At 49.0% G+C, this 25,841-nt stretch overlaps 5 protein-coding genes across 5 annotated transcripts; 2 read left to right on the top strand and 3 right to left on the bottom strand.

The window, feature by feature from the left end:
* Positions 1-310: 310 nt before the first annotated feature.
* On the top strand, positions 311-3,425 carry UCRPA7_3625 (hypothetical protein; the record flags this gene model as incomplete). Its single annotated transcript, XM_007916381.1, has 2 exons — positions 311-2,979; positions 3,035-3,425. 2 exons carry the CDS (start codon positions 311-313, stop codon positions 3,423-3,425), a joined length of 3,060 nt encoding a protein of 1,019 aa, XP_007914572.1.
* Positions 3,426-4,238: 813 nt separating this feature from the next.
* UCRPA7_3624 (putative major facilitator superfamily transporter protein) lies at positions 4,239-6,475 on the bottom strand (the record flags this gene model as incomplete). Its single annotated transcript, XM_007916329.1, has 4 exons — positions 4,239-4,954; positions 5,011-5,763; positions 5,817-6,125; positions 6,424-6,475. The coding sequence occupies 4 exons, from the start codon at positions 6,473-6,475 to the stop codon at positions 4,239-4,241; spliced, it is 1,830 nt and encodes a 609-aa protein (XP_007914520.1).
* Positions 6,476-8,197: 1,722 nt separating this feature from the next.
* Positions 8,198-10,734, top strand: UCRPA7_3623 (putative n-acetylated-alpha-linked acidic dipeptidase 2 protein; the record flags this gene model as incomplete). The annotated part of the gene is made up of 2 exons (XM_007916282.1): positions 8,198-10,547; positions 10,613-10,734. 2 exons carry the CDS (start codon positions 8,198-8,200, stop codon positions 10,732-10,734), a joined length of 2,472 nt encoding a protein of 823 aa, XP_007914473.1.
* Positions 10,735-11,022: 288 nt separating this feature from the next.
* Positions 11,023-13,029, bottom strand: UCRPA7_3622 (putative sad1-interacting factor 3 protein; the record flags this gene model as incomplete). The annotated part of the gene is made up of 3 exons (XM_007916383.1): positions 11,023-11,483; positions 11,540-12,929; positions 13,000-13,029. 3 exons carry the CDS (start codon positions 13,027-13,029, stop codon positions 11,023-11,025), a joined length of 1,881 nt encoding a protein of 626 aa, XP_007914574.1.
* Positions 13,030-23,868: 10,839 nt separating this feature from the next.
* On the bottom strand, positions 23,869-25,510 carry UCRPA7_3621 (putative alternative sulfate transporter protein; the record flags this gene model as incomplete). Its single annotated transcript, XM_007916353.1, has 3 exons — positions 23,869-24,709; positions 25,160-25,306; positions 25,368-25,510. 3 exons carry the CDS (start codon positions 25,508-25,510, stop codon positions 23,869-23,871), a joined length of 1,131 nt encoding a protein of 376 aa, XP_007914544.1.
* Between the last annotated feature and the right edge of the window lie 331 nt (positions 25,511-25,841).

The raw sequence follows: 25,841 nt of genomic DNA, 5'->3' as shown, positions 1-25,841 counted from the left end.
GGAGGGAGATATCCTAAAGCTCCAAAGTCTGATACGGGCTGGTAGAATCCGTGACGAGGTACGAGAGGCGCGATCTCAATTACTCAGAGTGTCCGGGCCTGTACGAGATATCCAAGCTGTGATCAGGGGATACCTGACCCGCAAGGATATCAATACACAGAAGCGAGAAACGAAGCGCATGGCTGGGCCCCTGAGCGGGTTCCAGGCTGCTATTCGAGGAACGCTTTTGAGAAACAGGCTGAATCAGGAAAGGATGTTTTTGGAAAGACAAGCCCGCGCCGTCACAGGCCTGCAGGCTGTCGCAAGGGCAATGCTGACGAGAAATCAGGTCGCCATCCAAAAGGAGCACCTCGAGCATTTCACACCGCTATGGGAGTCACTTCAAGCTGCATGCAGGGGCCGACTGGCGAGAAATAGCGTTCAGGCTCTCAAAGCAGAACTTCGACAACACTCTCAGGCAATTGGCAATTTGCAAGCCTGCATCCGCGCCAGTGCTGTGCGAAGAGACGTTGCTGAGACGCTGGAAGGCTTGACCGAGAACGAACCCTGTGTTGTCGACCTCCAATCCCAGATCCGTGGTATGCTAGAGCGTCAACGACTTGCTTCTGACCGCCAGGCACTGGCTCGACAAACCCCCAAGATCACTGGTCTCCAAGCGCAAATCTGTGGTTTCCTCTATCGTCAACAGCATTTCGAATTTCTCGACAACCTCCGCGCCAACGAATCGGAAATCGTGTCTCTTCAAGCCTTATCGAGAGCCATGCTACTAAGAGCGAAGGTAGGAGACCTATTGGCGCAACTGGAAGAAGAAGAAGAGTCTATCATCGCAATTCAAGCAGCTGCCAAGGCATTCATCGTTCGAGCCAAGTTCGTGGAGAAGAAACGATTTTTCAAGGAGAATATGCAAAAGGTTGTGAAAATCCAGAGCTTCGTCCGAGCTAAGCTTCAGGGAGAGGCGTACAAGAGCCTCACTACCGGAAAGAACCCGCCCGTGGGAGCTGTGAAGAACTTCGTCCATCTGCTCAATGATAGCGACTTTGACTTTAATGAAGAGGTCGAGTTCGAGCGAATGAGAAAGACGGTGGTCCAGCAGGTGCGACAAAACGAAATGTTGGAACAGTATATCGACCAGCTTGACATCAAGATTGCTCTGCTGGTCAAGAACAAAATCACCCTGGACGAGGTTGTGAGACATCAAAACAACTTTGGTGGCCACACGGGCACTCTCCTCGCAAATAGCTCAATGTCGTCTGCCAACCAATTCGATCTCAAAGCTCTCAACAAGAGTTCAAGAAAGAAGCTCGATTCTTACCAGCAGCTTTTCTTCAACCTTCAAACTCAGCCACAATACCTGGCACGCTTGTTCAAGCGCATCCGCGAGCAAGGTACCGCCGAGAAGGAGTGCAAGAGAGTGGAGCACCTGATGATGGGGCTTTTCGGATATGCCCAAAAGCGAAGAGAAGAGTACTACCTCTTGAAGCTGATTGCGAGATCCATGCGCGAAGAGATCGATGGCTGCCAGTCGCTTCAAGATTTCCTCCGTGGCAACTTTTTCTGGTCTAAGCTATTGAGCAACTATGCTCGCTCTCCTCGGGATAGGAAGTACTTAAGGGACTTGCTTGGCCCTTTAATCAGAGACAACATTATCGAAGACCCAGCTTTGGACCTTGAAAGCGACCCAATGCAGATCTACCGATCGGCAATCAACAACGAAGAACTGAGAACAGGACAACCAAGTCGGCGACCTCTGGATATTCCCCGAGAGCAGGCAATCAAAGACCCTGAAACAAGAGAGCTCTTCATTGATCATCTTCGTGATCTTCGAGAAATTTGCAATCAATTTTTGTCGGCCCTCGAAGAGCTTCTGCCTCGACTGCCATATGGCTTGCGTTATCTCTGTCAACAAATGTTCGAATTCCTTTGCCAACATTTCAAGAGAGAACCCCAACATCAACATCTGCAAACTGTTGGCAACTGGTTCTGGCGCTTTTATTTGCAACCAGCACTCGTTGCTCCGGAGAATGTTGGCGTAATCGAGAAACAGCTCAGCCCATTACAAAAGCGGAATCTCGGCGAAGTTGCAAAGGTTTTGGGCCAGATTGCCTCCGGCCGCCCCTTTGGCGGAGAAAACATCTATCTACAGCCGCTCAATGCTTTCTTGGCAGAATCAATGGAACGCCTGGGCAGTATTCTGGCTGATCTCATCTCTGTCCCGGATGCCGAAAACACATTCGACATCGATGAGTTCAACGATCTCTATGCTAAGAATAAGCCGACCCTCTATATCAAAATGACTGATATCTTTGCCATCCACAACCTGATCGCCTCGGAACTGCCATACCTTTGTCCAAATCGAGATGATGTACTTCGCGAGATCATGCAAGATCTTGGTAGCGCCAAGAGCAACGAGAACGAGATGACCGCTGCTGGCTCCTCCGATATTCAGATGTTCTTGACTCCCAAATTGCACGATATTGATGACCCCGAAGCTGAGGTCAAGGCTCTGTTCATGGAGACGAAGAGATGTGTTCTCTACATCATTCGGGTGCAGACAGGAGCCAACCTGTTAGAGATTTTAGTCAAGCCAATATCACCAGAAGACGAGCACAAGTGGCGAGTCGTTCTGCGAGATGACTTCTCGGCGGGAACCAACACTAGAGGAGCATACTCTGACGCTAATATGATTGACGTGACGAGGATGTCGTATTATGAGCTTAAGCGTACCGCGCTGGAGAACGTCTTGAGACTGGAGCACATGGGGCGTATTTCCAAGCACAATTTCTATCAAGACATACTCAATGCGATCGCCCTCGACATCCGGACAAAGAGCCGTAGAAGAGTGCAAAGACAGCGCGAGTTGGAAGGTGTTCGTCTTACGCTTGGAAACCTGCACGAGAAGGCCAAGTATCTTGAACAGCAGCGCAAGAGTTATGACGACTATATCGAGCAAGCTATGGCAACCTTACAAAAGAACAAAGGGTATGTATTTCCGATATCAAATTCGACCTCTCAGCAGTCACTAATAATTTTACAGCAAGAAGAAATTCCTCCTACCCTTCACTAGGCAATATAATCACCAACGGGAGCTGGAGCGCAGCGGGCGAGTCCCCAAATTCGGCTCATATAAGTACAGCGCGCGGCAACTCATGGACAAGGGTGCGCTTGTTAGCTGGACTGGTACGGCAGATCGCGATTGGGACAAAATCAATCTCACCATCTCGTGTGACGAGGTTGGTGTCTTTTCAATTGAAGGATCCCGTGGCCACATTCAAATCCCAGGCGCGAGCGCACTGGTGCCTATCGAAGACCTACTCCAGGCGCAATTCGAGGCTCATCAGTTCATGACTCTCTTTGAGGGCAACCTTCGGCTAAACGTTAATCTTCTCCTGCATTTGCTTTACAAGAAGTTCTACAGAACTCAGTAGACTGTGTAGAGTGTGTGCCGGGAAGCTGTCGAAGATGAGGCGGATTGTTGAATGAGATAACGGATACATGATACCAGGATTGCCTCATGACGGGAACGGGAGATAGGAGCGTGAAGTGAGGAAGGGGTGTTCAGGGAGTGTTTGATGTCTTGCGTGTTTGCAGCAGCATTGGAATGGGAAAACGGAAATGACTTTGGCATTGCTTTGGACATTGAATGGCTTGATGTGCATTTGAACGTTCGCATGAAACTGTAAAAGGTTGTTGTTCAAAGTACATATACAACACTTCTTGACATGCCATGGGCACCACTCGGTAATCTGGCTGGATCCGCCTAGGGTTTAGGGGAAAGAGCATCAGGAGGCTATTCCCCTAGTAGCATATATAAATGCCTTTAGATACTTAGATATTGAACCCACATTCCCATTCATCAACTGTCCGTCTTCAATACTGGTCTTGTGGACAGACAATGCCGTAGTGATATGAATTGCTGGGTTTAGAGAGAAATATGTCACAAATTTGGCGCATCAAAGATAAAGTGACAACGTTACTAATAAATCATCCGTCATTTTATTGTCCTGCCTATCTAGACAGCTATATTACCATGCCCAAGACATGCAATGCAAAGCCCACCCCACGTAGACGTGAGCCCATGACCCGTTTCCCAGCCTTGACAAACCCACAACAACTAAGATCATAGCCTGCCGAAGCGGCCTCTGTATATAACGACACCCCTTTTTATGATTGGATATATCCACCCAAACGCCTTGAGAATTAAACCAGAACATCATAAATGGTCCTTCCTTTTTAGTTGATCATCCCTCAATGTCATCATCGCCCTGCTTGAGCCTCCATTTCGGATCGGCGGGATCGCGCTCGAGATCCTGTCCTGACGCAGACATCCTACGTAGCCGCACGTGGCCCGGCGCAGCGGTGGCGTTGACTGTCGAATGCAGCACCTTTGTCGGCTCCAGCGGCGGGACGTCGCTGTCTACGTCGTCCGGCTCGGGGATCGCCGCCGCCAGGTCCGGGGCGTCGATCGCGACCGCCGCGAAGGCGTGCTGCTCGTCGTCGTCGACGGCCGTCCCGTCGCTGAAGTTGGCCTCATCTGATGGGATGAGACCGTCGTCCTCGTCCTCGTCCTCGTCGTCAGAGTCGGGAATGTGTGCGAAGCCGCTGCCCTCGACGATCATCCACGCTGGGATGGCCTGCAGGAAACCGACTACGGCGAGCAGGAACCAGGCCGGCGTCACGTAGCCGCGCTGAACGCCGTAGGTGAAGGTGGTGCCGGTGACTGCTGGACCAAAGGCACGGCCCAGGCCGCTGAAGGTCGTGGCGAAGCCGTTCAGGGTGCCGAGGATGCGGAGCGAGGGCGCGGCATTGGTAAGCAAAATGGTGATGCAGGGGAAGCCGATGATGACGGCGAAGCTCTTGACGAGCAAAATCAGGCTCAGGGCAATGTAGCGGTTGCGCTCGTCCTGAATGAGTGCGCTGTACGGTGTTGCCATGTAAACGATGGGGTATAGAATAGCTAAAATATTATTTTAGCACATAACTCATATGTGATTTGGTGAGGTGTCAACTTACTGGATGCTTTGAAGCAGTTCAGCGCTCCAAACTTGGAGCACAGTGGCGGGAAAAGAAGAAATTGGATGACTCCACACGCAAACCCATAGATTGTGAAAATGGTACCGATACGACCAGAGCTCAAGCCGAATCCGCCAGAGAAATAGAACGGTAGATGGGTGTTATGCGAGTCGGGAGTTTGTTGTGGGTAATTCAAAAAGACGGCCAGAATCTGATCATAGCTGACGGAATGCAACGCGAGAAGGGTATACGCGACAATGCAAATAATGACTTGACGAGTGAAAATCTCTCTCAGTGCCGGTTGCGGGGCAATCTTGTGTTTCTTTGAGGTGTGCAGGCCTGAGTGAGAGAGAAGAGGAGCGGTGGCTTCATCATCGACAAAAGATCTCTTCTGAAGATGCTTGCTCCGTGACTTGCGGAATGGATGGATCAGTTTCTCGCCGATGATCAAACCCCAATCTCTGTCGTGGCGCTTGGTTTCGAGGGTCTCCTTCAGGAAAAGCACCGCGGTCACAACTGAGATGAAGAAGAAGATGCAGGCCATGAGGTTTGGGAGCAGAAAGGGGTACGTCTTGAAGAGCCAACTGTCTCCGAAAATAGAAGGGTATTGCTCCGCAGGTCTCGCGAAGAACCCTCCAAACGAAGGGCCGAAAACAGATCCTATACTCCATACCAGAGGCATAATCGAAAAGGCAGTCGGTTGCAGTTCCTTCTCAGGTACCATCTCGGCCACCATTGTTCTGATAATACCAACTGGAGCAAGTGTGTCAATATGAGAGAGCTGCAAAAGTGCAAGGGGATCTTACCATTTCCATTTCCACCTCCCATTATAGCACGTACTGTGATCGCCATAGGCAAGCTGGTGGACATGCCCCAAATAATGAAACATATCATAGTGCTGATCAAGCCCAAACATATTGTCGGTTTTCGTCCGATGGTATCTGAAGCCTTTCCCCATGGTACAGCCGTGACACTCTGTGATAACGAGAAAACAGCGCCCGTCAAACCCGCCCACCTCGCCACGTTGTCCTTCGGTATGCCGAAACTCTCGATCATTTCTGGAAGATAAGGGAAGACGGAGGTCAGGGCCAGCGGCTCGGCAAATCTGGCAACAGCTGGAAAATGATATTAGCAACAAAGCCACAAGGGGGAGAGGTACCTGAAGTATGGTTTGCTTCAATCCTGTTGATGTCCTGCCCTTTTGGCCCGTCGTCTTCATGACTCCGTGGTATTTGTCTGTAGCCCGTGAGACAGCACTGCGCCTCTAACTCACCTGTTGAATGGGAAACATCGAGTAGTCACTACACACAACAGACGAAATCACCACCGGCGTGCTTCACTTGAGGCATGGAGACAATAAGACGACGGTCTTGGAACAGACCGGGTATGTAAGTACGAACGACATATGCTTACCCAGAATCGCCAGCTGCTTCGCAGGCAGCTTCGGCTCATATCCCTTCGGCATGCTGAACGGCGGCTAGGGTTCGTAATGTAACCAAAGGTGATATATTGCTTATAACTAGCAAGGAGAGAGAATATGGCACGCTATGATGTCCACCACTGGGTAGTCTCCTCCTCTTCGAGACGCGTTCTCGCGTATAGGGCGCCTCTCGTGGGCTTCCCGAACGTAGGCCTCGCCGCAGAGTCTTGCGGCGAAAGCAAAGAAAGGAATGACGCTGCCTTCTTAAAACGCAACTGAAGGGTCCTGTTGAGGGAAAGTAGAATAGGTCACCAAAAGACACAGAAGTCGTTACTCAAGGAGAGAGGAGAAGAGCGAGAAATGCAGCGAAGCGCCACCTACGGTACTTAAAAGGCCTTGGGAGTCATAGGGAATCGAGTGGAAAATTCAAGACGGCGACGAGCCCGTCATCTGCAGACTGCAGCCCTCCAGAAGCGGCCATGCACAACCGGCGGGCACTAAAAGAGGCTGGACTCCAGCGACAGCCTGGGGTGGCTCGGCTATTCTCCGCCGATACCGTTGGATCTGAGTGGTCCGGGGGCCGTTCACGAACGTTCAAGACCAGGCCCGGGCTGCACACGGTGTGCGGCCGAGATGCAGATTATGAACTCTGGATCCTCCCATCTGCAGCGTCTGCATCGTCGAGGCCCGCATCGCATGGAACCTGACCTATTCGAAGCGCCATTGTGACAGTCCAGCCTCCCTCACCGTACACAGGAACGGTATACGGAGCAGTAAGAGGGTGTCGTCGAGGGAGCGCCTTAGTGATGCAATGCAGAGAGGGTGCCCACCGCGAGCGAAAAGAGTGGCAACCGCGTCCGTTGTCGGCCATGACATTGGTCATCCGGACAGGTCCATTGGGAAAAGCTTTGCGTGCCGGTCGTGTCTTACCCACATTTAGCTGCGAGGCTACTGTCCTCCCCGCCACAACCCCCTGCTACCGATCATACTGCCAGCCAGTGAGAGCCCTGCACCACATTGAAATCGGAGGACGCCGTCGTCTTGCCAGAGGCAGAGAGACCTGAAAGTGTTGCTTGATGAGGAGCGCCGCTGCCGTCTGTTTGCCGACACCCGCGTGGTGTACCGTGCTATAGTGTACCGTGATGTCAGACGGGTTGCTCTAAGAACTGCTTGGCTGCTTAGTCTTGTTAGACAGCTGAAGTATCACATGTTTGTGCAACTAGATAGTGTTCAACCATCGGCGACTACACTTTTGCAGCAATGGAGGATACCAGAGTGGTTTTGAAGAGCGGATGCATGTGAAGTACCAAGTAGGTAATTGTATGCGGCGGGGGGTTTGGTTAGTCAGACAGGCAAAAGGTAGGCAAGGAAGGGCTAAACACGGACAAAATGTAGGCCGATCACCCTATCAGGCAGCTGCATTGAGACAGTGATGTCAACTGCCCCTTCCATAGCGACATCAAGCTCCAAAGCAAGCAAGCACGGCATTGACGACCCTTGCAGCTTCCACTTCAGTTCCACAAGGATGGTCCTTATCGCGCAGATACGCTGCAGATAGAGATCCATCTCACCAGCTTCACATACATGACGTGCTCGTCTTGTTCCCAATTCTCCTCTGGTCAGTTGATTGTTCTTGTCTTTCAATAGTTTGCTGTCTTGTAGAGCTTAAAGAACAACCCTCGCGTGACGGTGGCGACTGGCATGCGTACAGGCCGCATCACCCCCATTCTTGCATGAGCCTCAAAAAGCTCGACTTCATAACTCACCATGTCGCTCTTGAGTAGAGCAAAGATGCTGACAAGCGAAAAGTTAGACCCCTCGGTTCATAACGAGAAGATGAGTAATGAGAACACCCCGCTCATCGCGACCGTCAGGGTCGGACCTGCCCGTCGCCGCTATCCTCACAATGTTCTGCGCCGATTTTGTGCCATTGCCCTGTCCTCATCATTGATCTTTCTGCTTTTCGTGTTTCTCTTCACTGTGGTGTTCTTCCCGACACACAGACACCGCAGACATGATTGGGATTGGTCATGGCCCGGCTGTAAAGACCGAAAGGTTACCTATGAGCAACTGAAGGACATTCTGCTCGAAACGCCTGATAGCGACAAAGCGAGAGAATGGAGCGAGTACTACACTGCAGGCGCGCATCTGGCTGGCCAGAACTACTCACAAGCTGTATGGACCAAGGATAAGTGGGAGGAATGGGGTATCAAGTCAGACATTGTAGCATATGATGTTTACCTGAACCGTCCTGTTGATCATCGACTTGCCATCTTGGAAAAGCCCAAGAAGGACACTTCAGCATGGAAAGTGTCTTTCGAGGCTTCTCTGACTGAAGATGTGCTCGATAAGGACCCAACTACCGGATTCGACAACAGCATCCCGACATTTCACGGCTACTCTGCCAGCGGGAATGTCACAGCACCATTTGTGTACGTCAATTACGGAACTTACCAGGATTATGAGGACTTGGTCAAAGCCAATGTGAGCTTGAAGGGCAAGATTGCTATTGCTCGATATGGTGGCATCTTCCGTGGCCTGAAGGTCAAGCGAGCGCAGGAGCTGGGCATGATCGGAGCAGTGCTGTATAGCGACCCAGGCGACGATGGAGAGGTCACCGACGAGAATGGAGTGGAGCAATATCCAAAGGGGCCAGCTCGAAATCCTAGCAGCGTTCAGCGTGGTAGCGCACAATTCTTGAGCATTGCGCCAGGTGATCCTACTACACCCGGCTACCCATCAAAACCAGGTGTTCCACGCGGCCCCGTCGACAATTATATACCAAGCATTCCGTCTATACCGATCTCATATGCAGACGCTCTCCCAATCTTAAAAGCACTGAACGGACACGGTCCTGCAGCAAAGGACTTTAATAAATACTGGACCAAGGACCTTGGCTTGGAGTACAAAGGCGTGGAATATAATATCGGACCTTCTCCCGACGATGTCGTGCTTAACCTATACAATGAGCAAGAGTATATCACAACTCCCCTTTGGAACGTTATTGGCATTATCAACGGATCAATCCCAGATGAGGTAGTCGTCGTAGGCAATCACCGGGACGCCTGGATAGTTGGAGGCGCTGGCGATCCCAACAGTGGTTCTGCCGTCATTAATGAAGTCATTCGCAGCTTTGGCAAGGCACTAGAACAAGGCTGGAAACCTCTGCGCACCATCGTCTTCGCTTCATGGGACGGTGAGGAATACTCGCTTATTGGCAGCACAGAATGGGTCGAGGAATACCTACCGTGGCTCTCCCATGCGAATGTTGCCTACCTCAATGTGGATGTCGGAGTTCGCGGCCAACGATTCACGGCTTCCGCAGCACCACTGTTGAATCAGCTACTATATGATGTTACTTCCCAGGTTCAATCCCCCAACCAGACTATTGAAGGGCAGACTGTCCGCGACACTTGGGATGGGACGATTCACACAATGGGCAGCGGTAGCGATTTCACCGCGTTCCAGGACCATGCCGGTATCCCATGCATCGACATGGGTTTCCAAGCTGGACCAAAGGACCCTGTATACCACTACCATAGCAACTACGATAGCTTCTACTGGATGGAAAAATATGGCGACCCGGGATTCATCTACCATCGAACAATGTCGCAAGTTCTAGCTCTGACGACGGCTCAGCTTGCTGACAAGCCTGTCCTATCATTCGAGGCGGCAACTTATGCCAAGGAACTTGACAACTACGTCAAAAAGGTGGAAGACAAGCTGGAATCGACCTTGTCCATATCTGCAGAGCAGCCCACTAGAGAGGATGAGATTGTCGCTTTCCGTTCAAGGCATCACCATGACGGTGATGAGGTTGTTGGCGATGCCGACACATTCCGTTTGGCATTGGGCCGACTTCACGACGCCATCGGCGGACTTCTCGAGGAATCGATCAAGCTAGACACCAGGGCCGATGAACTGAAGGAGCAGATGAAGCAGGAGATCCCATGGTGGAAGTGGCCCAAGAAGATCAAGCTCGGCTTTGAGATCCGCGGCGTTAACACCAAGTACAAATACCTGGAGCGAAACTTCCTATTCCGGGGTGGCCTGGACGGCCGTGAGTGGTTTAAGCACGTCGTGTTCGCGCCAGGATTGTGGACTGGTTATGCCGGTGGTAAGTCTCCCTGCTGTTGATGTAACTCTCACACTGGGAACACAATGACACTAACTGGGGAATAGCCGTGTTCCCGGGACTCGATGAGAGCATCGACTCCAAAGATTACACGAATGCTCTGAGATGGGTGGATATCATCGAGAACTCCATCAACCACGCCACAGGTAACCTGAAGTCGCACCACTAGGGGCACATCAATGTATTTCGCTGTCATAATGAATCAAAGAGGTAGAAATGCTTGGAATATAAACACCAAAGCACACAAATACGAAGCAAACTCTGACCGTGTAGATACAAAAAGTGTGTATTGTATGGATAAGTGCACCTAAGGTGCGATAATTAGTTGATTGCTGAAACTATTGTCGCAAGCTCATTTGTACGAATTGGCGTAGTGCCTGGATATCTCAGGGAGGAGATCAAAGCCAAACTCCGGTGCTATGCTATGCCTAAGTAAAGATCAAACAGCCGCCTTCAACTAGACGCCAGCAAAGGTATTTCCCACAATCTCCGCGCCACAAATGGCGCCCTTCTCCTGCTCGGAAAGCTGCGCCGTCCAGAGTCGCAGGTCCTCCAGCGTGATGTTGTTCTGGGCCAACCAATCTGGACCCCTCAGCTTCACAACCGTCCCCGGGGCGCTGCTGCCCGAGCCCCCTGACTTGCTCTTCTCCAAGATGCCGAACCGCAGGGACACTTCGGTAACGGTGATCATGATGCTGACGACGATGAGAATAATGATGATCCACGTTATGGAGCTCATCTTTGCGTCTGCGACCGAGTCGGACAGGATCTCAGCAAGGTCGAGGAATACGCGACATCGCTCGTTGAGCACTTTAATGCGCGGGTCGATCTCTAAGTATTCGCGGATGGCAACGTAAAGAGGATGGAGATTCGGCTCCGAGTCCCAGAAGAAGTTAGGAACATCAAGAATATTTGACGCTGAAATGATGTTAGATGGGCAACTAGGATACTTGGGGTCGAGTGCGTTTACTCACAGAGGTTGATATCAACACGGCTCTTGAACAACCGACCAAGGATTTTGACGATCTCTGTCCTTGTCATGTTCAGTTCACCGGTTAAGGCTAGTCTCTTCGGGACATGTTGAGCGTCCAACATAGTCTCTGACATCTTCTCTTCGAAGAAGCACAGCTTTGTGCTTTGTGCGATGGCGTGACTAATGGTCAATTTAACCATGTGGTCCGAACGAGGCAGGAGAGTTATCATATCGTTGAACACTCTCGGCCGTTTGACGTCGGGGCTGTATTCGAAATGGAACTCCTCAGTCTCATAGTCGCTCTGGTCCAGTGGCCGTGTGACCAACGAGAGACCCTCCTCGTTCTCTGCAAAAGTGAGGTCTGCCAAAATGTCCTTCTCTTGGTGCTCTGTGAAATTCCAGAAGACGACAACGCCGTAGGAGTACACGAACATCTCAGCAAAGTTCTTGGCGTCTGGTACGAGCCTGTTGATGGGGCTTCTCGGGTGGTCCTCTTCAATCCTCCTTTGTAAATCTCTATCTCGTTCCTCTGAGCCGTTGAGATGCATGTGGTGCAAATTCGGCGGGCTGTTCTGTGTACCCGAAATACCGCGCTCGCCATAGGCGTAATCATCAAAATAGCCCTCGTGCTCGTCTCTTCTTTCGCTTCGCTCAATCTCTAAATCCAGGACAGTTTTGCCGGTGCCTGGAGTCTTCAAAATCGGTCTACTCCGTAAACGATATCCATCAATTCCCGCGAGAAGAGGAAGATGATAGACGACATATAAGCAGTCGTCGTAGAGCTTCGTCTTGGCCTCATGTTTAGTGCGTAGGAACTCTGCAGTAGCCTTCATTTTGAAAGCTTGGGCAGTGCAATATGCAGTCGCGCGTGAGACCTTCTCGGCACGCTGAGGCTTCGGCAGTCTCTCTGCATAGCTTTTGCCTCGGATTCCACCTCTTTTCTTCAATACATCGAGCTCCTCGTCTTTGAGGGGTTTGTCTTCCTCCTCGGCCGCTTTGATCAGGGCATTCCGCTCCGCGAGCGCATCTAGTCCCTCCTCGCCGGAAGTATCCTCATCTTCTTTCTCATCCACCGTTTCTGGGAGTAGAACTAGCTTCTCGCTGACCTTTGTCGTCCGAGATGGTACGTTTTGCTGTCCCGTGCGGCCGGATGCTAATGTTGGTAAGCCACCACTGATGCGACGCGCTGCCATACGCGCTGCAGCAAGAGAGCTGCCCTGCGGCCGCGGGACTGGTGGTATGCGAGGTTGGCCAGATGGAATCTCGGATGCATGCTGGAGGACATTATCGACGGAGAAGTAGCGCATGGGCATGCGGCCGGAAGCTGTGGCAGAGGTACCAGGCCGCTGCGACGTGCCTCTGGTTGGAGGCCGTTCCCTGGAATCGGTCACCTGGAAAGCAAATGTGAGTTCTATGGCAATGCTTCAAGCAATCAAATTCATTGACGAGGCATGAACCTACCAGAACGGAGGGCCCTCGCTTTGCAGACATCGTGTCGGTTGCTGGTTCGTCGCTTGATACTGCCAATAACCTGATTGTTTGCGCGATTGTTTGCGCGATTGTTTGCCGAGTTCTAGATCAAGTCTACATGCTCAAGATAAAAGACTCAATGCAAAGTAGCCTGTATATATACATCGGCATCAAGTTGCGCGATTGTATGGGGTGGTTCACTTGAGATCCAACTTGCGCAGATCAAAGGATCGAGGTACTGAAAAGTTGAGGTTGCACCTGAATCGCAGATGCAGGCCAGTCCACAGAGCGAGCTTCCCCACGTGCGGCCGCTAGTGATCGACGTCATTCAGGCGAATATCCACTATCATCCAAATGCGGTGACATGCAATTGTTAGCCGCACTTCACCTCTTCGACCCCGCCCACTCGCCGCTCTTTGTCTGTGTGAGTCCTAACAAGATATTTCACAGTACTCAACCTCTCTTCAGAAAACTAGAGTCATACGGATCAGGTTTTGATATCAACAATTTTCTTGACAATATAATGGCTCAATCGGATTAACGGTTGCACCCCATCCGCCTATTTTTTTTTTCTTCTCAAAGTCTAAATAGCTACTCACAATTTCCACAAGCTAAGAATTTGATCAAATTTCTCCAACTGAACAGGATCTGTAGCCCATGTTGTGAGAAGTCGTACAACTGCATAGTCGTTTTCTAGGTTTTCCCAAACATAGAAGAGGAAGTCCTGTCGTAGGAGCTCCACCAGAGCCAACGGAAATAAAGCAAACACCTGATTCGTCTCAGTTGCGGCAAAGAGCGAGAATCCTGCTTCAACGATGGACCGAGAAAGTCTCATAGCCGCCTGATTAGCTGCAAGAGCAAGGTCGAAATAAAGATTGTCTTGGAACAGAGTGGCGAACTGAACCCCTATTATCCGACCCTTGGCCAGCAAAGAGCCATGTTGCTTCACATAGAATTCAAATTCAGCCCCAAGCTTCGGGTCCTTCACAATTACAGCTTCTCCTAGAAGCGCTCCGTTTTTGGTTCCACCAATCCAGAAAATATCTGTTAACTCCAGAATGTCGTGTAAGGTCATATCATTGGTCAGGGACGCCAGCGCCGTGCCAATTCTAGCTCCGTCAAGGAACAAAATCAAATTGTTATTCTCGCATACTTGTTTAATCGCCTTGAGTTCGGCTTTCGAATATATCGTGCCAATCTCGGTAGCATTAGAAATGTAGACGAGCCTCGGCTTCGCCATGTGGGGGAAATGCCAGTTATCGTCGAGTGCCTTGTTGATCGTGCCTGGCGTCAATTTGCCATTCTCCGGCCTGACATTGATAATTTTATGTCCGCTTGCTTCGACTGCACCGGTTTCTCGAGTTACTATGTGACCGGAACTCGCTGCGATGACTGCCTCGTGCGGCCGAAGACATGCTGCGATAGAAATGGCGTTGGCGGATGTTCCGCTGGGTACGAAGAAGATATTCACATCTTCTTGGCCGAGGTGCCGACGAATGCAGTCTCGTGCTTCCTCGCTGTATGTATCGTGACCATAGCCCGCTTCTTGCGAGGAGTTACTCGCTACTAGGGCGTTCAGGAGCTCTGGGTGTGCTCCTTCGCTGTAGTCATCTAAGAAGCTGTATTTGAAGGAAACTTTAGTGGACTTTGGTCCCGGCATCTTTTGATGCTTTGGATCCCAGCATGTAAAGTGTCTCTATCAGAATGGAGATTTGCAAATTGATTAGGCCTGGTACGAGATCAAAATCAGTAACTTCATGACTTAGTGGTCATTAAGTATGATAAATCGATCGGACCCGCCCTTTATCAAGATCCACTCTGTAAGCCGACGATAACCACCACCTTTTCAACTGAAGACGATATCGGGCAAGCCAAACGAAAGAAGCAGTTCCCTAAAATCAAATTATACAGCAAGAGAATCACAGATTGTTCGAGCGAGGAGTGTTTGAGTAATGTGAAAAGAACCCTGGCCTGGACACAAGCAAAAATCGATACTGATTGCCGAGTATACCGCTAAAGCATCTCGAGAGTATCAACGGAACCTTGTTAGTGTGCACTCTAGGAGCTTTCATCCAAGCAGTCAGATTCCAGCTCGACAACAAACTCCACAAGGGATCGAGTCACTTCAGGGGACCAACCAATATCAATACCATACCACTAATAACGTGATAAGACCGCATACTTCCAGCCAACTACCTTACTCTAAGCTCCCTACAATAACCTTGAATCTAACGTGTATCCCAATACTTCTCTCTTATGAGTTTCAAATTCGCATTTGAGAACTCAGTTACGCCCTTGTCGACTGCCTTTGTCCTCGTACGAAGTGTCTTCTCCCCCTCGCCGGTCATTGCATTTTGCCCCTCAACCTCATACTGCTCCTTCTTCACTATTGTACCTTCGACAGCCCAAGGCGGTACCACATGCCTATAAGCACTTCCCGTCTTTGTCTCTATCATTTTCATTATAGCTTCCGTATTCTTCTTTTGCAATTCGCGCGTAGAGAATAGTGTCCTAGCAAACGCAGAAACACTATTTCGTATTGCGTCGCCACGACATCTCCAAAGCACACAATTCAATGCCTCTTCGACACTCGGAACCCCAAACAGCCTTCCGTCAAAGTGCGCAGTGCCGAGTACATCCGTGTTCTTCACCGCCGGTTTCGGACAAGCATCCAGGAAGGCGGCAAGGTGCATATTAAAACGCACACTAGTGAAAGAGGAAGCTAGACTGACTATCTTCTGAACACGATCGTTGAAGCTGCCAACCCCGGAAGGGAAGACTAGCGTTATCTCATCGGACTGGGTATAAGCGAGGCTGGAAGAGGGGAAATGCACGAGCAGGTCACCGCACGTTGCTACCATGGCATCGTGAAGCCGCTGGTCAAACGGCCGGGCAAAATTGGCTGTGAATTTCGAGAATCCGTGACCATCGAGTCGTAATATGACCGGCACGCCCGAGGCCAACTTTAGATTGTTTGCAGCCTCATAGGACTTCATGCGATCACCCAGCGCAACTCGTGGAGCTTCTATACGTGAGTCTTCGGCCATTTCTGTTGCTCATTGAGTAGTGTAAGGTCGATAGTGTGTTCAAGTGCCAAATATTCAAAATTCGAGAAGTAATTTGGTCAATGTAAAACAATTCTAGGTGGTACTCATATTCCATTCTATAATGACTATATAAAGATGCTTTTTGCGATTTGCAAGTGAGTCAAAGAAATGTGGAGCTGCAGCTTCAACTTGTGGCTATGCATAGCGATGTATCACAACTCAGCTCTTTAGCCAAAGGAAGATCTTCTTCACAGGTGAATATCTGCACTAATGCGCCACGAAACTCATATGAATAGCCTACAAATCCAAACTAAGGTTGTGGTCCACCAAAAGGAGATCCTAAGGATCAGCACCACATCCAATTACAATTGATGGTTTAACTGAGACTCAATTGTATCAATCTGTCTTGAAAAGACTTCATAACGAATTTGCAGCCTCGTGGACATAACCGCTTGGAAGCTTTAACTCTGGTAGCTCCTGATATAAATAGAGTACCCAGCCAATTTGTAAGTAACGTTTGAAAGTCATTCTCGAATGCACGAAGGTGTCGGCTTTAACCCGTGCCACCAATGGCTCAGCCACGATAAGCTTACCACAGAATTCCACAGACCTGTACTTTCAAATAAAACAAGGCCGAATTGTAATGAGTGTGTGTGAGCAACACCATGCTTTGGTGACTGCCTTGGTGCTGGTGGCTTGTGTCCGGTTGGCGAGATCGACGAAAGTCAGAAATATAGATCAAGGACGGGTGGGTTATGGGGAGGTCAGATACGCCATAACCGAGCTACACACACTGTAGCACGCCCATCAGAATGCACAGCCACAAATATCTTCCACCAACAGCGGGAGCCTGCTCCTATGCTAGAATATATCTTGCGAGACTCAATTTCAGCCTGTTGTTGTTACACTATCACCACCTGTGGTTGGTTTGTTTGGATGGGTATAGACTGACACATGTGTAAGGCGATCCAATTTGTTCACCCTCTAGAAGCAGTCGTATGCGGCACTAAATTGAGGATATTCTTCCTTAACGAGACCTCATTCATTCTAATTGCTTTGAAGGCCTTGATATACATTGACAGGTACACTTTTACCTCTAGTCCGTGGACGAAATCTCCTGAAAAAATTCGTTCTTATAATCAGATAAGTTGAAAATTTACACAACGAAAAAAAGACGGAGACAATAGTACGATAAATAACTTAGATAGAAAAGTGATCCACATTGCTTACTAAAACCATGTGCTCTGTTCAGTGGCCAAGGAGGACTTGGTAGTCGTTGAGGATTCATCTAGATCCATTGTACGCGTGATTATCTGGTTTTAAGATAAACAAACTGCCGTGTTTTACCCATGACTTGGTTAGCCCAATCAGAAACTCGCTGCACAAAGATGTGCTGTCCTCTGCAGAAGAGGCAGCCTACCACATCAAAACTTGAGAACCGTTGCCAGGAAGGCTGTGCAAACTGGATAATGATATGCACAACCATCATGCAATGTTTGTCGCATGTTTCTCTTTTGCTTCTAACCGCATAGACTTCCGACAAGATGTGCTTTCAGCTCACTGAGCTCTATCATGGATGTAGGTGTATGTACTACCAGCACGCTGCCGACAGATGTGCGGCGTATGGCCGACCAGGCCACAATGTGCAACAGAGAACAATCCTCGTCGGCTATACTTGTTCGGAACACTCTCCAATCTCAGCGGGCTATTCGACAACCTCACGTCTTGTCCGCTCAAGTAATCCTCGCAAAACTAGCATAGTCGGCGATCAAATTCGGTCTGCGGGGTCGGATCCCCCGCTTACCACCTGTTCTCAAAGAGGTTTGCTAGATGATGATGATGGTTTGTCGGCAAGCTTGGCGCCTGATGGCACCGTCGTTACCTTTAATAAACATCTCGCAACAGGCAGTAAAACGGATAAGATACAAGCTGCAGGGGGTAGAGCTTATTCTTCCATTTCGAAGAGGCTCAAGAAACGCAAAGAATTCAGCGATAATTATCTAGGCGAGAGCCTGAGAAATGAAGGGTCAAGTACTGTAGTGGAGCTCACAGCACCTAACCCGCCCCGGAGACTTGAGCGTCAGATTGGATCAGAGTCTATACACAATGACTCAGATAATGGAAAAGCGATCTGGAATCAAGATGACACGTGGGATTCGGACAAATCGGATTTGTCCGAAGCCGAGAGTGTATTCTCGACCACATCATCTGCTACCACCGTGGATATTGATGCCCTTGAAGCTATTTTCCGCCGTCTTCTACAACACCACGAACTTCGATATTTGTGGCCACAAGTGGTTCGTCGATCTCACTCGCGCCAGAAGTCACTCCGCAACATTGAGAGGTTTCTTCGCCGCTATGCTGAAGACCTCTACAATCTGGCGACGAGAGATGCGTCGGAAGAATCCTCTAACAAAACCACCAAACAAGTTCAGATTGATGCCTGCCGATTTCTACGGAAATCGCGTCTCAATTTGACTCAGAGAATTGTCGAGGCTCATTGCCAACTATGTCAAACTGACAATCTACCCGATGAAGCCGGGGATCAGCCGACAAGACAACAAGTCGATGCTGCTGATGAGTCTGACGACAGCATGGACGATTCTTCCTTTGATCCAATATATATCGTTGCCGAGTCGTTTCTTTTTGAGACCGAACCGATTATTTACCTGGCAGCCAACGTAAAGGCGTTTATCAAGTTGCGCCGGCCGAAGCAGGCGAACTATATGTTTGGAAATTCAGTCAAACTTTACTTTGAAAATCTAATAACGAATATTTGCAAACCGGCTATTATGGATGGGAAAAAAAGGGCTACATGGACCTGCGTAAGTACCTGTCATAAATCTGGCTTGAGTAGAGTAACAGCAGACAGGCCTGCAGAACTGACTGAACATGCCTAGAAATGCGGTAAACAATTATATGACGATTTCGTTGAGCTTCGTCCAGGTGCTGTGGCGGAAATCGAGTCTGAACTCAGAAAGAATAATACTGAAGACAGCTCATACTCCGATCTCGCCGATGCAAACGAGGTCTTGCAGCAGTCTAAAGACACGAAACATGTGTTCATTCAGCTTTGGCACGGCTTTCAGAATGTTTGTATGAGCCTTACTTGGCGAAAATGGTCAAGGCACGGATCCGAGAAGGGGCAGGATTTAGAGCTTGGCTTTTGTTCAGGCGTACTTAACAACATGGAGAAAGATCACGATTTTCTTCTGCTGTGTGTTCCTTTCCAGCGCTACGCAACGAAGCTACATCAAGCTGAAGTCTGCCGCATTAATTCTGATCAAGAACTCTTCCATGTCATGCGGCATTACTACTTCACCCAGCGGGGACGCAGTGCGTGGACAAGACTTCGGAAGGTATGTGGTATAGAATTTATCATGGTAAGTAAGCCTACTTTTCAGACTATGTTACCAATAACTGACTTTTTGGTGTCCCGATCCAGTTTGAGATGTACAGGAGCCAGCTTGTCGATATACAAAGCAGCCCGTCCTTGCCATCCAATGCGATGCATATCCAGTACACTTATGAGCCCATGCCAGCCGAAGTTGTCCCACCTATCGGGTCCAATCATCTCATGCATCTATTTGAGCACCCTGAAGACGCCGATGTGCTCCCAGTGCTGTACCGCAAAATTCCTAGAAAGCTTAGAGCTAAACTTGAGGCCTGCCCACGAAAAGGGAGTTCCGCCGGCTGGGGCTTACAGTATATCGAAGGCATGAATTGGTTTGTTGTCTTCATATATGGCTGTACGGGGTTTGCCCTGGCTCTTCTTGCAGGTGTCATTTGGGCGACGGTGCGGGCCGATGTTCAGGGTGCGTTTGCCATTGCTGGGTTTATGATTGCCTTTCTTCTATTCTGTGGTGGCATAGCGAGAGGAGAGATCCAGATTTAATTCTCTTCATCGCTTCTCAAAAGGAATGTTTGATGAGGCCTTTTGTCATCGTGACATCTTTTTAGCTAGGTCTAGAATTAACAGGGTGCTCTATCTGTTTTGTGCGATATATCCTTTGTCGATCAATAGCAGACACAGCAGACTCATTTCGATATTGCAAATATACGTGCTTCTCCCCATATTTCCTTTTTGCTTCCAGTCTTTACAGCTTCGCCTCCTTATATCTATTGAAGGAACCTATTGCATGATCCCTAGCTCTCATTCGCAAATAGTGTCATTTGAAGAGACCTTGGCGTGGACCCTAAGACCAGTCAGAAACTGGCTACCGAATATAATACGAGAGAGCAGAAAATTGACATCGACATGATAGCTTTTTCCGCCGAAAAATTCCAACTCGGCCTTCCGGGGTTTCAGTTCGGAGGCGGGGACCGAATTTGTGTCACGCGGAGGATTCGCAAAGCAGTGCGGACTTGCGGACTTGCGGACTTGCACAGGGAACAGTGACAAGGTATTCAGGATCAGTAAACTAGTAAATAGGTGCATAGAGTCTCTTTTAGAAGCTTGGCGATTGGGGTAATTCTTTTAGGCGCAGCCTACTCTTCGCAATCAAAATCGGAAACATTGCCATAATTCGTTGATCTCCTACACAGCGAGTAGAATGCTCAGGAGTTTGTGCTTCACAGTCGCCAAGGATCAGCAAGCATATAATCATAGTTGTGACTAAAAAGACAATATGTACTAGGTCTTGTTGTATTTACCACTGGAGTCGCCTAGAGACTTATAGATCTGTTTAGACGAGATGACTCTCTTAACTTATACGCATCTCTTTCCCCGAGATTGACACTACTAAACCCTCCTAATGCTAGATGAGAACTGAAGCAAAGAGTTCTAATTCACACCGGAGCCTGCTCCCCACTTTTGATTGTCTCCGTATTAAGTCTCTTCAATTTTGTTGCGAGGCAAGTGATGAAGCCCAATGCACTTGATGCCAGACAGATTGCAAATGCGATCTTCAGGCCGCGCATGTACGCACGGAGAACACCGGGAATGAGGTCTGGTGGGAAAACATTTCGAATTTCTGTGGCGCCAGTGACAATCACCACCGATGGCTCCAAGCCCGGAGCGCTGCTGGGTAGCACCTTGCTCATCACATTGATGAATGCAGCCTGTCCTGCGGAGATGATGAAGGCTCCGCCGACCGATGAAGTAACTAGAACACTTATTAGCTCCTGAATCAATGTCAATGAAGCATTATGCTGCCAACTTACATAGCATGATTGCAGTTGCTGTAGCCATGTCCTTCGGCGGAGCTGTCGCCTGAGAAGTGATAATAGGTATTTGAGCAATCAGCCCCCAACCAAAACCTCCCACTATTTGGTAGCCTATCCACTCGCCCGTGTTGGTACCGATATCGAGGGTGTATAGGAGCCCAGAGCCGATCACAGCGATAGCGGCGCCGACAATTTTGATAGGAGCTGCATATCCTGTGAAGGTGATGATTCCACCTGATAAAACCGTAGCCACCGTGAAAGAAATGATGAGAGGAAGATTTCGAACACCTGAGGATACCGGACTGGCATCATGAATGCTTTGAAAATAAATCGGAAGATAGTAAACCACAAGATAGTAAGGGCCGAGGATAAAGGGGTAACACAATGCCTCAACAAGATAGACGCGTTGACCAATGAGCCGTCTAGGAACCATTGCGCGTTCATTCTGTAGATATTCCCAAATAACAAATAATACACCAATGGCGGCGGACCCGACTAATAGACTAATGACCAAAGATGAGTTCCAAGGATGTGTCTGGCCGCCATATTGTAAAGCCAGAATAAACGATAGAATGGTGCCCATTGCCAATAAAATGCCAACAAGATCCAGCTGCAATATCTTTTCTTTGAGAGTAGACGTGTCTGGTCTGGAAGTGCTCGGTGTATGGAAGAAGAGTGTTATCACCATTGCAGAGAAGCCACCGATGGGCAGATTAATGTAGAAACACCATCGCCATGAGATATGGCTCGTCAGAACACCTCCCAATAGCGGACCAGTAACAGACGCGACGCCGAACGCCATTCCGATAATTCCTGTGAATAGTGGCCGCTTTTTAGGTTCTGTAGAGAATGCGATGATTATATATGAACCCGTGCTGATACCTGACCCGCCAATACCAGCAATAGCGCGGCCAACAATCAGAACCTTTGAACTAGGCGCAGTGGCACAAATGAGCGAGCCCAGCTCAAATAAGAAGATGGAAGCCAAATAGCTGAGCTTAAGGGGAAAGTACTTATACACTTTTCCCCAGGCGGGCTGCGTGGCACCGAGTGTGATGAAATATGCGGACCCGTACCACGCAACGTCATTGAGGCTGTTGAACTGATCGGTAATCTTGGGGATAGCTGTCGCTACAATAGTCTGAGAAAGCTTTCATTAGCCGCGAGATATTTAAGCCATGCCGTGAGTTTGAGAGAACAATACCATATCCAGAGAGCCAAGGAAAATAGTGAGAGCCAGAGCAAGTACAACACAGATAAGTCTAATGCCCCCAGGATATTCATCGAGAGAAGGATCCAGATTGTGTTTCGAGGGCGAAGCATCTGTGTCCATTTTCGGACCACTGTTTCCACTGTTCTTTTCGGGTTCAACAGTTTTTGTCTCAGCAACCGGGTCTCTCGATTTGGTCAACATTCATCTTCCCGTTCTTCAATCTGGAGGTTCGTGTGATGTGGTTTGTTTCGACTTGTCTTTTCGATACTGAGGCTCTAGTATGCTGCGGTGCTTATTGTTTATTGACAAGATAATGATGGCAAATGCATCAACTTTCGAGAGCGACTGAAGGAAAGGTGAGATGTTATATATCAGAACATAGAATCGGAGATGACCAGAACAGCCGGCGGAGTGGGTCCAGCTTGGGAGGCAGACGACATGATGTTGATCTTAACTCGATTCCTAGCTTTGAAGTGACTAATGGGTAATAGCTCACAAATTGAATTTAGGTATCCAGGCTTGCCCCAATGTGGCTGTCACCGTGTTAATGCTATAACTTTGACATTAAAGAACATGATACCTGCGGTAAGTTGTGCACTTAGTCTTCTATAGAGCATAAGGGCTCGTACTGCTACCATTCTAATGCCTCACTGCACCCGACCCCCACAAAGTCAAATTGCCCTGAGGTAGCTAATTCTAGGCCTGTGGATATCGAAATATCACGGGACAAATGATTTGCTGTCTCGGGAGTGGCCTTGTTTTGAAGGCATTCTAGGCATCTGGAGTTCCGCCGAGGTCTCGGTCGAACTGGGGCTATGTAGTGCCACACCTCGTCCTCGACGGGCGGCAACTGTCAATGCTCAAATTTCATGGTCAAAATTATTTATAGGGACAAGGTTATTTCTTTCATGGTTCGAAGCAGTCGTTGCCATATCCTGGCTAATATCTGAGTTTCTGAAGCTAGCTGCTGATAGACAGAGCACGATCGTAGGTTCAGGATTGGCCGTCATACGACTTCGCTTTTATCTAGCTTCACTAAATACCTTCCTCAGCATTGCATGTTGCTGTCTTCAGCCGTCATGCGTTCTACGGACCATGGCTTACGAAATGAGTGGGTGGAGGCAACAACGAAGACCATAATTGAACAAGATCACTCACAATATCCTTTGACAATCGATCTGTAGTAGACTCAGATATAGAGAGTTGATTATGGGATCTCTGGGTGGGTTTTATGCTGGCCAATGAACCCAAATACCACTGGGATTGGCGAGAGAGTCAAGACCCATTTTCGTTGACTCTGTCACAAAGGCTCCCTGAGCTACGATCCAACCACTTGCTATTGCAGCATCGCTCTCATTTCCATGACAACAGATACAGATGCACATTGCACGCTGGTCTCAGGATTTATTTAACCTAGCTGAGCAAGATATCTATTTACAGTTGAAAGTGTCTGACGTCCTGCGGTCTGAGATTGCCCTCTTCACATTTCTTGGTCATCTTTTTGTTATCACGCCAATAGACAAAAATGAGCACCATGCTGACAAGAATGCTACCGGCATACAACGATAGGACCGCGCTGAATCCGTGAACGTATGCTGGCGCGTCTGAACTCTTGAATAGCTCGGGACCGACGATGCCACCAATGTTAGATCCCATCACAACGAAGGCGAGCCCAATGCTCCTCTTATGAGGTGACCTAGCGTTGATATTCAACCACGCATCATTAAGTCCCTGGGCAAGGGCGTTGCCACTGCCGAGTAGAGTAAAAATGGCATAGCGAAGCCATTTGTCGGAGTCGACGCCAATCCCAAGCAATGCGCCACCAAAGACAATAGCCCAGACAAAGGATACAATACAGAAGAGACCGCGCTGACCCGTCTTGTCCGATGCGAACGAGATGAGGAAGGATAATACCACAACGAGGTAGCTGCTCACCGAGTTGAGGAGGTTGGCTTTCGTTTTGTTGAAGCCAAGAGACTTGATGATGCTAGGACCATATAGCTGCAGTCCGCCCTTAGGAGCTAGAGCTAGGATATTGAGTATGCCATGAAGCCAGAGATGGTAATCGCAAACGGCGTCGACGAAATTCGCCCAGTTGATGTGTGCCTTGGCATGGGCCTTGGACCGGTCGTGTGAGACAACACGAGTCTGCATGATTTCCTTCTCACGCGTGGTGAATGTGTCGAACATACCATGAATAGGCCTGGTACGAGCTGGCGAGAAGGGCATGAAAGCAAAAAAGACCAGAAATGCCATCATGTGATAGCTCCTTCGACTATTTTAAAAAGCATTCATTAGTGCCTTGTTCTGTGATTTGTTTCTTTTCAAACACTCGGAAAGAAGACCTCAGGACCAATACATACTGATGAACAACCACTGCCATCCCGCCAGGCCTCTTTCCCCACCAAGTTGTAGTATACCTGCCGCAATCAAGGATCCCGTTGCAGTAGAGAAGTAATTGCCAAAGTAAAACACGGCTGTTCGAATAGCCAATTCATCTGACTTATAGAAAAGAGCCAGGACATATTGAGCGCCAGGAATGTAGCCACCTTCGAAGACTCCAAGGAGAAAGCGTGTAGCGTAAAAAGAGGACAGATTGGTGACAAATGCCTGACACAACGATATAGTACCCCATATAGCCAATATAGTTGTCAACCAAATGGGTGCACCAAAACGCTGTAGCAGTAGATTGGAAGGAATTTCGGCCAGGACAATGCCAGCAGACATGATCTGATTGCCCGTGCCGACTTGATCCGAAGTAATTCGAAGATCCTCGGTGATCGTGTCGGTCAGAGCATTACTAATGTTGCTGCGGTCTAGCTGGAGGACAAAGAAGCCAATGATCAAAATTGGCATTAGAATCATGTCGAGCCTGAAATAAGTCAAGTCGTTAGTTTTTAGCCTCTTCGTCTCTTCCTGAGCTGAGAACATACTTCAATCTAACCCTTCGTTCTTCCTTAGCCGACCACACTGCAGTGGGCTCGACACTGATATCTTGTGTTTGGTCCATTTCTGAGTCCTTAAAGTCATCTTGCGCGAGCTTCGGGTCAACCGTATTCTGTGGTGCCTTCTCCATTGTGCTGCAGTTGACAAATCTGGGACAATTTCGCACACGAACGATTCAGAAGTGTTTGTAATAGTAAGATGTGTGTTGTCGGTAGCGGAACTCAAGTGCAATGAGATCAAGCTGTGAAGATCAAGCCAATATATCTGCTTAGCCACGACTCCATCTAAGAGAAAGTCGTATGGTGCCGGGCGATAAGAGAAAGTGGCAACACGAAACAAGCAGCGCCCAGGCTTATCCTAAAGATGTTTGCCAAACAGACATTGCAAATATGAGCATTTGATGTGTTGCTGTTATCGCGATTTCATTTTGCGTGCCGCGGCGTCTATTCGTACTAGTCTAC

Source organism: Phaeoacremonium minimum, assembly GCF_000392275.1.
Source record: "Phaeoacremonium minimum UCRPA7 unplaced genomic scaffold PA7_03_scaffold_290, whole genome shotgun sequence".
NCBI classification, from domain to species: domain Eukaryota; kingdom Fungi; phylum Ascomycota; class Sordariomycetes; order Togniniales; family Togniniaceae; genus Phaeoacremonium; species Phaeoacremonium minimum.
This window is presented reverse-complemented; position numbering and strand designations above follow the sequence as displayed.